The 13,112-nt window shown below is 48.7% G+C and overlaps 1 protein-coding gene across 1 annotated transcript in view; it reads left to right on the forward strand.

The window, feature by feature from the left end:
* Positions 1 to 13,112, forward strand: part of CPLANE1 (ciliogenesis and planar polarity effector complex subunit 1) — a 166,032-nt gene that overhangs the window by 6,704 nt on the left and 146,216 nt on the right. Inside the window, exon 5 of the mRNA XM_074995640.1 lies at positions 3,654 to 3,886. Coding sequence (XP_074851741.1) covers positions 3,654 to 3,886 — 233 coding nt within the window. The remainder of the gene's footprint in view (positions 1 to 3,653; positions 3,887 to 13,112) is intronic.

The raw sequence follows: 13,112 nt of genomic DNA on the forward strand, positions 1-13,112 counted from the left end.
AGTTGCAGTCACCGTGTGCTTCCCCTCCCCACTTTGCTGAGACATTGAAAGTTTCCCTTTCTCCAGGAGCCTGGGGAAAAGAGGGGAGGGAGTGTGGCACAGCATGACAGTGCAGCCTGTGCTATCCGTCTCGGGGCTGTGTGGCTCTCAAGGTCTCCACATGCTTTGACCCTTTCTCCCCTCAGATGAGACAGTGAAATTTTCCCTTCCCTCAGGAGCCTAGGGAAATGAAGAGAGTGAGGTGGGCAAGGCATGGCAGTGCAGCTTGTGCTATCATAGTTTAATGCCCTTAAGTTACATACACCTTCCTCTGCTTCATCTAGGCTGCAGTGCAAGATATTAGCCTCCTTAGAATAACACACACTGATAAGGAACAGCTGCTGACTAAATGTAGACAGAAAGCTAGTTGGTATTCTGCACTTGCTCTGTGCTGCAGCAATTCCAGATTACTTATTGCTGGCTTGGTGTGGAAAGGTGTCTTACTGCGGCAGTCAGAATAAGGTAGGCCTCCCCAGAAACCTCATGAGACAGATTCAAGAGTATCTGTCTGAGAGCTTCATGGAGATGTGCAGGGAGGATTGCTGCTCTGTCTTCAAACACATTAACAAGTTATTCCGAGGATCCTGGGCCAGGTAGGTATAGCGCCCACCACAGATCTCACCCAGTTGCCTTAAATTAAAATTCACCAGTGATACCTTCCCTGCCATCAGAGTCTATCTAGGTCCTAGGAAGAGGGAAGGAGACCCGAAGTTAAAAAAAATTCCTGGCTCTTGGTGAGATCAGCTGCTCCGTTGCTTGCTGACCATTGTTTTCTTCCTTCTCTTCCTCATCCACCATGTCTTCCTCACTGTTTTCAGAAGCTGCCTGAGAAGTCTCTTTGTAGGTATCCATAGACTCTTTGGAGACAGTGGCTGGGTCCCCTTTATGTGCAGCTGCTCATATTAGCAGCATATTTGTGGCCTGACCCAGAATATCCATTTGCTTCCTTTGTCTTCTGAGGATATTGAGATAATAGGTCACAGAAATTTGACAGAAGATACAAAATCAATTAGCTAAGATAATACCAGAATACAAAATATACAGGAACGACAGAGCAGGTAATGCTGGCTAGGGTTTGGCTCCATATGAGAAAGTAGAGAGTAAAATATAGTAAAAAAAAAATATAGTATCATATAACTTCTTGGATAGAAATTTCATGCTTGAGTAATAAGAGCATAGTGGTAGGTAAAACAATCAATCACTTTTTCACAATTGTTCTGTCCTGCAGCGAGGCTGGGGCTGGTAGCCAGGGGACTGGCCAGGGCCAGGGACCAATGACAGGGATCAGCAAATTCTCTCTTTCAGGATAAGTCAAGTTCCCAGGGTGCCAGACCAGGGAAGTCCATCACGTTTAAGGAAACTAGTTATATGGAAATTAAAAGGAACAGTCACAAGAGTGAAATGCCTTCTAGCTACACCAGTGTTTTTTTTTTAAAGTAACCGTAATAGATGCTCAAATTGAACGTATACCCTTTTTTTTAAAAAAAAAAAGGGGCGGGGAGGGGATATAAAATTCCACCAGGGCTAAACAACATAGTAAAAGAAGTGAGTAAAGGCACAAAGGCATACTTGAAAAATCTACCACGAAAAATTGAAAGCAACATGAAGTCTGGAAAATGAAGTGTAAAAGTGTAGTTTAGCAGGCCAGAAGAAAATCTTAGGAGCAACTAGCTGAAGACTCAAAATAGAAGCATCAGAAACAGCCTGCAAAACAGTCAGTGATGCCACTGGCAAGTCAGTGCTCAAAAGGAACACCAAAAGAACACAAGGCTGTTGCGAGCGAGTGACTTATTTTGGCCTTCACTACAGGTGATATGAGGAAATGTCCAGCCATTCTTTTTAGGTTTCATGCTGAGGTGTTGGTAGAGGAGGTTCTGGAAGAAAGATAAATTAAACAGTAGTAAGTCACTAGGAACAGGTTGTTTCTCCTAAGAGTTCTGAAGGAACTCAAATATGAAACTGTCAGATTACCAGCTATGGTATGTAACCTATTACTTAAATCATGCTCTAAACTGATTAGCAAATAACTCACATAAATCTTATTTTTGATAAAGGCTTCAGAGGTGATCTTGCTAATTACAGGCTGGTAAGCCTAATTTCAGTACCAAACAATGTGGGTGAAACTGTAGTAAAGAACAGAATTATTGGGTGCATTGGTGAACCTGACTTTTTGGGGCAGAGCCAGCCTGGCTTTTGTAAAGGGAAATCATGTCTTACTAATCTGTAAGAATTCTTTGGGAGGTCAACAAGTGTGGACAAAGGTGATCCAGTGGATATGGTATACTTAGATTTACAGAAAACCTTTAAGATTCCTCATCAGTGGCAAAGTGATTTGTGATGAGGGAAGGTTTTCTCATGGACCAGTAACTGGTTAAAAGATGGGAAACAAAGGATATGAATGAATGGTCAGTTTTCACAGTTAGAGGTAAATAATGGGGTCTGCGAAGGATCTGTATCAGGAGCGGAGTTGTTCAGTGTATTTATAACAGTTTGGGAAAAGGGGTGAACATTAAGAGGCAAAGTAGATGATATACAGTTACTCAAGATAACTAAGTCCAAAGCTGCAAAGAGTTACAAAGGGATCTCACTAAACTGGATGACTGGGCAACAAAATGGCAGATGAAATTCACTGTTGATAAATGCAAAGTAATGCACGTTGAAAATTACAGTTCTAAATTGCAATTAGTCTGACCCAGTATGTCCATTTTTATGTTCCTGTGGCATGAAGATTAAGGCAGAGGAAGGTTGTAGAGGGGATGCAGATACATGGGCCATTGAATCTGCCATCAGAGGCAGAATGGAGATGCCCACAGTTATGAAGATGGGAAATCTACAGTTTGTGGAACAGTCACTAGACGATTGACTTTGGTGGAGAAGAGGGGAGCTGGTGGAAGAGTTCACATGGTCACTTGAGACAAAGTAGACAGTCTTAATATTTGTTGCATTTGTCTTCTGAAGGTGTGATAAGTGAAATGAGCAGGATGAAAAGATGACATTAGTCAGGATGAACACTGTCAAATGTAACCTAGTTGTAAGAAAGCAATTCCAAAAGAAATCTTAAAACAGGTTTCTCTTTTACCCTATCTTTATGCTGGCTGTCACTGTATGGATTGATGGTACTCTGTGAACTTTACTGTGCCTGTGCAATTTACACTGATTTGTAATGCATGCAGCCTCCTATGCCTATTTGGAGGCTTATTTCAACAACAAAGTTTGTTTGAATTATACCACTCCTGTTGCTTGTGTTCCTCATACACAAGGGTTGCACTTGGTACATCTTGTCGCAGGCTTAGGAGATTGGTTCTGTGTTCTCCGCCTGCAGTCCTTTGATAACGCCATCCTAAGGATTTTTGGCTCTTAGACATCACTTCTCTTGCATGAAATGGCCCATGGATGGAGATAGAAATGCAATTATCCAGATATATTTAATAACACTGCTTGCTGTTTGTATGTGTTGTCTTTGTTTGAAACCTTACTAAATGCCCTTTAAATCTTTTTTTTTTTTTTTAAAACTGGTTTGATGTAAACTACTGTTCATCTTTTTTTAGTAAAATCTCTTCCCACATCTGTGGATGCTGAAAATAAGTCACTTTTCTAACATGTTATTTTTTCAGAAAGCTTGATGAGGTTGTACCTGTGTGTCTCAGGAGATGGGAACAAGGTACTGCTCATTATCCCTACTGCATGTGTGTTTCTGTGGGAAAGCACAGAATGCAAAAATATAGTCTCTTCTAAAAATTCTTCACTGGCTGGGCGTTGGTCACAAGTTGTTCCTGAAGAATCAGTTACGTTGCCTTCCTGTGAAGATAAAGAAACTGGAATGAATGCTGATTTCATCAAAAATGAGGTAAAAAAATTATAAAATAGCTCTGCATGCAGTGTACCTTTTTGAAAATGCAAAAATATTTAGAATACTTATTCTACGTATTCATTGAAATAGAAGCTGTCTTCTATTTGTGCTTTACAAAGCTGAGTTACATGTTGGTTGAGGAGCATCTTAGCAAACATGGCAATGATTTTAAACTGAGTAATAAGTGTTCATAGACATGAACATTAAAATATTTTAGTTATTGAGTGGTGGTCCCTGTGGGTTGTCTGTTATGGCAGTGCACACTTTGTGCCTAAAACTGCAAGATTTTTCACTAGTAGCATTCCTTGGTCTATGCTTATGTCATCCTTTTATGCCAAACCAGTAGCTTAAGAGTAGACACAGCCTTTCCTGTTCTTTTCTACAGTTGATGGCTCAAGAAAGAACCCTGCACAGTGTTCAGAGTTTGATTAGAGTTACTGTTTCAAATCATGGTCTTCTGTAAATATTTTTACCTTAGACAGTTTTAACATTGAGTGTTTTGGAATTCTGGAGTTCCCCTTCCATTCTTTCCGTCTTAGTGTGCCTAAGATCCCTGGTTCAAGTCCTGAATGGTCCCACATGACTTGTGTATATTGACTTGGAGAATCCCACATTCCTCCTATGTGCCATATTTGTCATTCTTTTCTACCCAGAATCTAGCAGTACTGAAAACTGCAGCTCCAAAGACACATTATGAAACAATTGATGAAGGCTCTGTCCAGACCTGTTTCCCCTGTATATTGGCTAGATGTACTTAGCACCTCTCCTGCCTAGATTCTGTATGCCTTCAAATCATCAAAAACTAGGTCCAAATATTCTAACCTGCAATGGTAAGGAAAATACTCTCATAAGAAATGTGAGAAATCTTCTCCCAAGGCCTCTTTGAAGAGGATTGCCTCCCCTGTTCTTGCCAAATCTAATAAGATGCTGTGCTTGATTACGGGTATGTCAGGAATTCATGGACAGCATGGATCCCAACCACCAATACTGAAGTCCAAGAGTGCCCCAAAACTGCTAAGTGGAGAAGGGGTGACTGACTTTGCCACCAGTGAGAAACAGGACTGATTTCCAGCTGTAAAGCACAGCAGGAAGAAGGAGGTTTTTGTCATACTAACATTCAGCACCCAACCAAAACCATTGCTGTCTGCTACATCAAAAGGGTAGAAATCCTTCATGTCGTCCTCCCTGCTCTGTTTGGTCATAAAAATTGTCTGGTTTAGTATTCTGTCCAGAGTCACTGATAATCTTGGAGTTGGTAGTATCTAGAGAGATACCCACATCACTAGTGCAGCACATGCCTTTACTGTATTCCAGCAAAAGAACTACAATGCATTCTGTGCCAATAGCTCAACTGGTAAAATTGTATTTTTTTACTTAAGGTGAACTAGAAGTTGAGACAGTGATTCCTTTGCCTGCAAAGCATGAGGTTAGCCTAGCGTGGGATTCTGGAGTCTCTTGGGTATTCTGGCACACCAGTAGGACACACTGCTGAGCTTGGGACAGTGGTATCCTCCTTATCCTTACTATCCCAGATGCTGACCCTATTAGGTTTCTTGGATCCTTCAGACTTTTTGAGACTAAGAATCTAGGTGTGAGGGTAAACAGATGATACCACATCATCTCCATTCACCAACAAACTTTTATGGGAACTCAGACAACAATTTCAGGCCATCATTGACAAAGATAAATTGGTAGCTTGGTCATCCCTTCAAACCACAGTTAACACTTGTGACAGTGCTTCCCACTCCAAATTAACTTTGGTTATCATGTGGTGAGCTTCATGGCTTTGCTTCTTTGAGTTTCCTAAGGGGGTCCAAGGTATGTGGAGGGCCTCCCCTTTAAGAGCAACAGTTTTCATGAAAAATGCTGATGAGTCTCCATCTCTTAAGGACTTAAATGCAAACTCTGCTCTCCTTAGCCGTGTCTACACGTGCACGCTACTTCGAAGTAGTGGCACTAACTTCGAAATAGCGCCCGTCACGGCTACACGTGTCGGGCGCTATTTCGAAGTTAACTTCGACGTTAGGCGGTGAGATGTCGAAGTCGCTAACCCCATGAGGGGATAGGAATAGCGCCCTACTTCGACGTTCAACGTTGAAGTAGGGACCGTGTAGTCGTTGCGCGTCCCGCAACGTCGAAATTGCTGGGTCCTCCATGGCGGCCATCAGCTGAGGGGTTGAGAGACGCTCTCTCCAGCCCCTCAGCTCAATGGTGGCCGCATGGAGCGGCCCCTTAAAGGTCCCCTCCCCCTCCCTTCCTGTGCAGGAAGCTGAGGGAACGTGCAGGTGGCAGCCCACACACGCGGCCAGCCTGCACGTCCCTCAGCCCCCCACCTAGCTGCGATGGCTGCCCGGCAGCCCCCCCAAGGGGAGCCAGGGCAGCCAGCCCAGCCAGGCGGGCAGCCAGGCTGGCAAGCGGCAGTGGGGCCCCTCCTGGATGGAGGCCGAGCTGCGGGACCTGCTGGGGCTCTGGAGCGAGGAGGAGGTGCTCCAGGTAATGGGGAGCAAGAGGCGGAACGCGGATGCGTTCGCTCGGCTGGCCAACGGCCTGGCTGCCCGGGGTCACCCTGCCTGCACTCCTGATCACGTCAGGAGTAAGGTGAAGGAGCTGCGGCAGGGTTACTCCCGGGCCCGGGATGCGGCCAGCCGATCTGGGGCCACCACCGTCACTTGCCCCTTTTACAGGGAGCTCAGGGACATCCTGGGCCCCCGGCACACCTCCTCCCCTCCGGCCACCCTTGATACCTCGGCCGACGAGCCCCAGCAGGCCCCGCAGCCAGAGTCCGCCCCAGAGGTAAGCCCCGCACCCCGGGGGCCCCCCCCCCCAGAGCCCACCCCCGGGACATCGCGGCAGGAGGAGGAGGAGGAGGGGGGCTCCTCCTCCTCAGAATCTGGGCTGCAGATCCTCCTCCTGCCATCCCGGAGCAGCAGCCGGGCCTCCGCCCCCCGGGGATCTCCGGACTGTGGGAGCGGACCGACAGGTAGGTACCCCACTCTGGTGTACACCCCTGGGCTTGAGGGGTGGGGGGTAGTAGATATGTGTCCAGGGCCCCCCACATGCTCACATGGCCATGGCCCCAAGGACACCAGGGCCATGGCCCTCACAGCACTGCATCAGCCCCTGCCCCCGCCCCCACACCCCACACGACAGTGCCATGCCCCATCCCCGGGCCAGGGGGGAGCGGAACCTCGAGGGGCCCCCGGGAGGAGGGGGTGGGACACCCCGCAGCAGCAGCATGTGATGGAGTCGGGGGAGTGCAAAAGGGAGACTCAGGCTAGATATGAGCAACAAGAGCCGAATAGCTCCCAGGGGCAAAGGATGATCCTGGGGCTACAGCTGGCAGGTGACACCTCTGCCCTGAACAAAGAGGAGGGAGGAGCCGAGCTGGCTTGGAACTGGGGGGGGAGGGCGGGGGCCACAGGTAGAGGCTAGGGGAAGGGAGAGCTGGAAGGCAGCCAGCCTGAGGAGGGGGAAAGCTGCATCCCAGAGGGGCCCCCCTTGGGGTCTTCTCCCCACGACGGGTTGGAAGGACTGTCTCTTCCGACAGCTGGTGCTGTCACTCCTGGGAGAAACTGGGCATCTGTGGCCTAAGAAACCTGTCCTGCTGTCAGACCCTGCGGGGTGAAGTGAGAGTCGCTCCCACCAGGGGACGGAGTGCAGGGCAGGGAAACCCCTGAACCCCATCCATCACAGCAGCATCTCCCGGGGACGGGGATGGGGAACCTGCAGCACAGGGCTGGGGGGACAAAGGCCACGGCTCGGGGCCCACACTAACGCCTGTCTCCATTCTTCTTCCCCACCTCCTCTCCTGTGTCCCGCACCTGCACCATCAGAAGGACCGGAAGAGAGCGCTGGCGAGGCCTCAGTCGTCCCGGAGAGCCCTCCGGGACCATCGCTCCAGGGCAGCCCCTCGGCCGAGTACCGACCGGCCCCATGGCGGGCTAGACGGCGGACCCCGCACCACCACCACCCGACGGTGACGGACCCCCAGCTGCTGGCCATCCACCGACGGCAGCTGGAGGTCACGGAGCTGCAGCTGCAGCTGCAGGAGCGGGCGCTGGCCTGGCGCCAGGAGGCATGGGGGGCCTACATGGAGACTTTTAACTGCCTGGTGGACGACCTGGCCCCCCATGCCGCGCCGGCCGCCGCAGCGCCCGCCCTGCCTGCTCCACCAGCCCCACCACCAGCTGCTCCGCCCGTCGCCGTCCCGTCCGCCGTCGCCCCGCCACCCACCGCCGAGGGCCGGAGCACTGAGGGACCCCTGGAGCCACCTGAGACTCGCTGGGCATCATATCTTCTGGTCCGGTCCGCCCCCAGCCAGCCCCGGACAGGGCTGAGACCGCGGCGGGGCTCCCGGCCAGCCACGCCCAGTGCCGAGCTATAGGGGCGAGGGACCGGGACGTGGCGCCCCCCCCCCCCCCTTGTATATAGTTTAAAGTTATTATTTGGTGCCCCCCGTTTGCCCCGTCCCCCCCATGTAAATAGTTCTCCCCTTTATCCTCCCTGGTTTTCTTTTTATTCATGAGGACACTTGCTTCTTAGTATTGTTTTATTTTTGTACATATTAGTTTGTTTCCACATGTTTGTATATAGTTTGTTCTTGTTTCATATATTTACAGTTAAAAAAAAAAGTTCTGAAAGAAAAAGAAGTTTAAGTTCAGCCACAAGTGCGTGCTGTCATTTGTCCAGGAAAAGTGGGAGGGGGGGGCGGTGGGGTGCTCCATGGTGTGGGCGTTGGGGCAGGAGTGTGGTGGAGGAAGGGGCGGGCAGTGGGGGGCCTGGGCAGAGTTCACCCCGCGGCCTCATCATTGAAGTGGGCCCGCAGGGCCTCCCAGACCCGGGTCCCTTCCGGGTCCACCTGCCGACTGGGGGCAGCAGGTGGCTGGACGTCTGCCCTGCCGGCCTCCGCAGCCCAGCCCTGGAAAAAGGTGTCCCCCTTGCTCTCCACCAAATTGTGCAGAGCGCAGCAGGCGCCCACAATCTGGGGGATGTTGTTGGGGCCCACATCCAGGCGGGTCAGGAGACGTCTCCAGCGTCCCTTCAGGCGGCCAAATGAGCGCTCCACCACCTGGCGCGCGTGGTTCAGGCGCTCGTTGAAGCGCTCCTGGCTAGCGGAGAGATGGCCCGTGTACGGGTGCATGAGCCAGGGCCGGAGTGGGTACGCCGCATCTGCGATGACGCAGAAGGGCATGGTGGTGTCCCTCAGAGGGATCTCCTGCTGGGGGATGTAGGTCCCCGCCTCCAGCCGGCGGCACAGGCCCGAGTTCCGGAAAACCCGGGCGTCGTGGGTGCTGCCAGGCCAGCCCACATAAATGTCCTGGAAACGGCCCTGGCTGTCCACCAAGGCCTGGAGGATGACAGAATGGTAACCCTTGCGATTGATGTAGCGTCCTCCACTGTGATGCGGGGCGTGGATGGGGATGTGAGTCCCATCCAGAGCCCCGAAGCAGTTGGGGAAGCCCAGGGTGGCAAAGGCCACGATGGTGGCATCTGGGTCCCCCAGCCTCATGAGCCTGTGCAGGAGCATGGCGTTGATGGCATGCACAACCTGCAGAGAAAGCACATGGGACAGCACCAATGAGGGGTGAGCAGGGTGTGCGTGGCCCTGCCCTGCCCTCCTCTGCCCGGGCCCTCCTCCTCTGCCCTCCCCCGCCCTGGCCTTCCCTCCCCTCCCCTGCCCTCCTCTGCCTGGGCCCCCCTCCCCTGCCCTGCCCTCCCCCCGTGGGTTCTCTTACCTCCATGAGGACAGCCCCAACGGTGGCCTTGCCGACACCAAACTGCTGCCCCACAGATCGGTAGCTGTCGGGAGTGGCCATTTTCCAGACAGCGATGCCGACCCGTTTCTGCACTGTGAGGGCATGCTGCATGGCCGTGTCCTGGTGCCTGAGTGCGGGGGTGAGCCACTGACGCAGGTCCATAAATGTCTGCCGGCTCATCCTGAAGTTCCTGAGTCAGCGGTCGTCGTCCCAGTCCCCAAGCACCAGCCGCTCCCACCAGTCGGTGCTGGTGGGGTAGCTCCACAGCCGCCGGTGTGTGAGGACGAGGGGGGGCGGGGTGCTGCAGGGTTAGGGGTTGAGCCCTGCTGCCCTGGGGGCAGCTCCTCCTCTGGTGTAGCAAGGAGGTGCTCAGCTGCCTCCTGCATGGCATGGAGCAGGGCAAGCCCTGCTCCTGCCGGGAGGGCTGGGTGGACCTCTGGTGGCTGCTGCTGCTGCTGCTGCTGGGGGTCCATGACTGTGTCGCTCGGGGTCTGTGTGCCTATGGCTCCTCAGACCGCGTGCTGTGCAGGCTGTGTGTGTCTGGGAGGGGCCCTTTAAGGGAGCGGCTAGCTGTTGCCCCCGAAGCGCTAGTCCGCCCCGTGACCCTGTCTGCACCTGTGCCTGGCATCCCTATTTCGATGTGTGCTACTTTGGCGTGTAGACGTTCCCTCGCTGCGCCTATTTTGATGTTGGGCTGCGCAACGTCGAAGTTGAACATTGACGTTGCCGGCCCTGGAGGACGTGTAGACGCTATTCATCGAAATAGCCTATTTCGATGTCGCTACATCGAAATTAGCTATTTCGATGTAGCGTGCACGTGTAGACATAGCCCTTGGGTTTTTGTACGCCAGCACATTGGGGAAAGTACTCCAAACATTCTCTTCTTAAGCAAAATTCTTCTCAACCTTTACCCTCTGGGAAAGCTTATGGGTCTCTTAAGATGTACTGAAGGGTGCAGAACAGCAGACAAATTGTCCCACAAATGTTGTTCTTTTCCCAGTCACAGGGATCCTTTTAGTGGGATCCCCCCTGAAGCTGACAAGGCTCACAGCAGAATTTCCTTTCATTTCTGCCACAAACCCGCTTTCCGTGCCCCTCTTCAGGGACCCCACTCATGAAAGGACCTTCCAACAGGAGGTAGAGTACCTAAAGTGGAAATTAGGTTAAATTTCAAAGGATTAATAAAAGAAAACATAAGCACAAAGGGACAAAATGAGACTGGGCAAGGCACAGAAAAAAGATTAGGTTAGCTAGAGACCGAGTAACTGTCGGGGGGAAACAATAAGAGAAAATGTGGAAATGGCAGAAATGCTAAATGACTTTTAAGTTTCAGTTTTCACTAAAAAGGTTAGTAGCAATTGGATATCTAATGCAATGTACATCAGTGAAAATGAAGTAAGATCTACATCTAAAATAGGGGAAAAACAACTTTAAAAGTGTAGGTAAGTTAGGTATATATGAGTCAACAGGGCCTGCTGAAATACATTCTAGAATATGTTGGGAGCTGACTAAGGAGACATCAGAGCCATTAGTGATTATCTTTAAAAACTAAAGAAAAATGGAAAAGATTCCAGAAGACTGGAAAAAGGCACATGTAGTGTCAGTCTATTTGTTGTGTTATATTTCTAGGTACTGAAGTTAAGTAATTTGTCTAACTCCCCAGGTTGTCCTTATTTCTCTTTAAAAAAAAATCAGGTAATTTGCCAACTACTAGAAGATAATAAGGTGGTAAGTAACATCAAGGGTTTGTCAAGAACAAATCACATCAAACCAACCTAATGGATTTCTTGGACAGAGTAACATGCCTTGTGATTAGTAAAGGAAGCAGTAGATGTGGTATATGTTGACTTTAGTATACAGGGCAGATAGTTTTAAATTGCTGTGATTTAAATCACCAAGAAAGAATCGTTGATTTAAATCAAGCTTCAAGCTGATATTACTTCACATATTTCTTAAACAATGGTGTTAATTTACAACTCAATACAGCATTTTACAATGTCTTGGCCGTGTCTACACTTACAAAAAACTTTGAAATGGCCATGGTAATGGCCAAATCAAAGAATACTAATGAGGCACTGAAATGAATATTCTGTGCCTCATTAGCATGCCGCTGACCACAGCACTTCAAGTGCTGTGGTTTGCTCTCCTGCGGCTCATCTACACAGAAGTCCTTTTCGAAAGGACCCTGCCAACATCAAAATCCCTTTATTCCTGTCAGTAAACATGTACAAATTATATGGTTTCATTCCAGCCCTGAAGTTTATTATGACTGACATAAATGAGGAGTGATTTTTGAGATGCCAGTGTCATGGCTGCATCATCATCTTCAGAAGTTAGGCATCTATCTTTATATCTGAGCTGAAGAATATTTGCCAAAAAATAGGTGTAATAAGTGTTTTGATTCATTCACTTTCTTTTCAGCGGTTTACCTTTCTGATGAGGTGTTCCTTTAGTCAATGCTTCTTGGAATGCTTTCCAAATTTCGACATCTGCAATGCAGCAGCAACTCCTCTGAAGGCTGTGGATAATGGGCTTCAGTATACTGAGCATATCCTCTACGTTCCTGTATCATCCAGAGTTAAATACTTTGGATTAGATTTCCTTTTTTAATTTCATCAAAGTTTTCTTCACAAAGATTTATGAGAATGGTTAGAACAATTTATTAATAATTAGTCAATCAGCCACAGAATTCCGTCAAGCATTTTGAGGTAGAATTAGTTTGGGTCCCTCTGCTCTCTTCAGTTGTTAAGGAAGTATTTTCTGACTTCAACATTTTCTTTTATGATTGTGTTATTCCCTGGTGTTTACATACTTTTTATATTGCACCACATGCAAAGGGTAATTTGAATAATGTTTTAAATTTGGTTGCTATGTTGCTGGTAAACCAATAGAATAGAGATGTAATATCAGCTGTGGCTGTGGTGGATTTGCTCCTAACCTTGTATATAAGGCTTTCTGGAATTTTATCACCAAGCCAGACCTACCACTAGTTCACTTCTCTGAGAAACAAACCCTCTGCACTTCTTTTTTTAATAAAATGGAAAGTTTTGATTTTGGTAGCAAATGAAGATTTGCGTACAGGCACTTCTCGAATATGCTTTAACAACTAAAAATCATAGCTTTTTAAAGTTTCAAAAATCTGTTGTGGAAAATTGCTTCTTAAAACAGTAAATCTCTGGGCGAGTGTGAGACCCTGTAGAGGTCTGTAGTGCTTTGTAGTGTAATTGCCGAAGCAAAAAATGTGTAATACCACAACTGAACACTAGTACAATGTAACAAGTTGCTTAGTAAATTTACATAGTCAATATATTACTCATTTGGACTAGTCCTTCTCATATTGAGTTCTTAGGCAACCAAAATATTCTATGTTGTAAGATGCTGCAGTAGTTTAAGTGAGGTTGTAGGGTGGTTGGGAAATTGCATTTATTGGTTTGTCTTAATTTCTGGATCAAGGAGAAAATATTTTT

This window comes from Carettochelys insculpta, chromosome 5 (assembly GCF_033958435.1).
Source record: "Carettochelys insculpta isolate YL-2023 chromosome 5, ASM3395843v1, whole genome shotgun sequence".
NCBI classification, from domain to species: Eukaryota; Metazoa; Chordata; order Testudines; family Carettochelyidae; genus Carettochelys; species Carettochelys insculpta.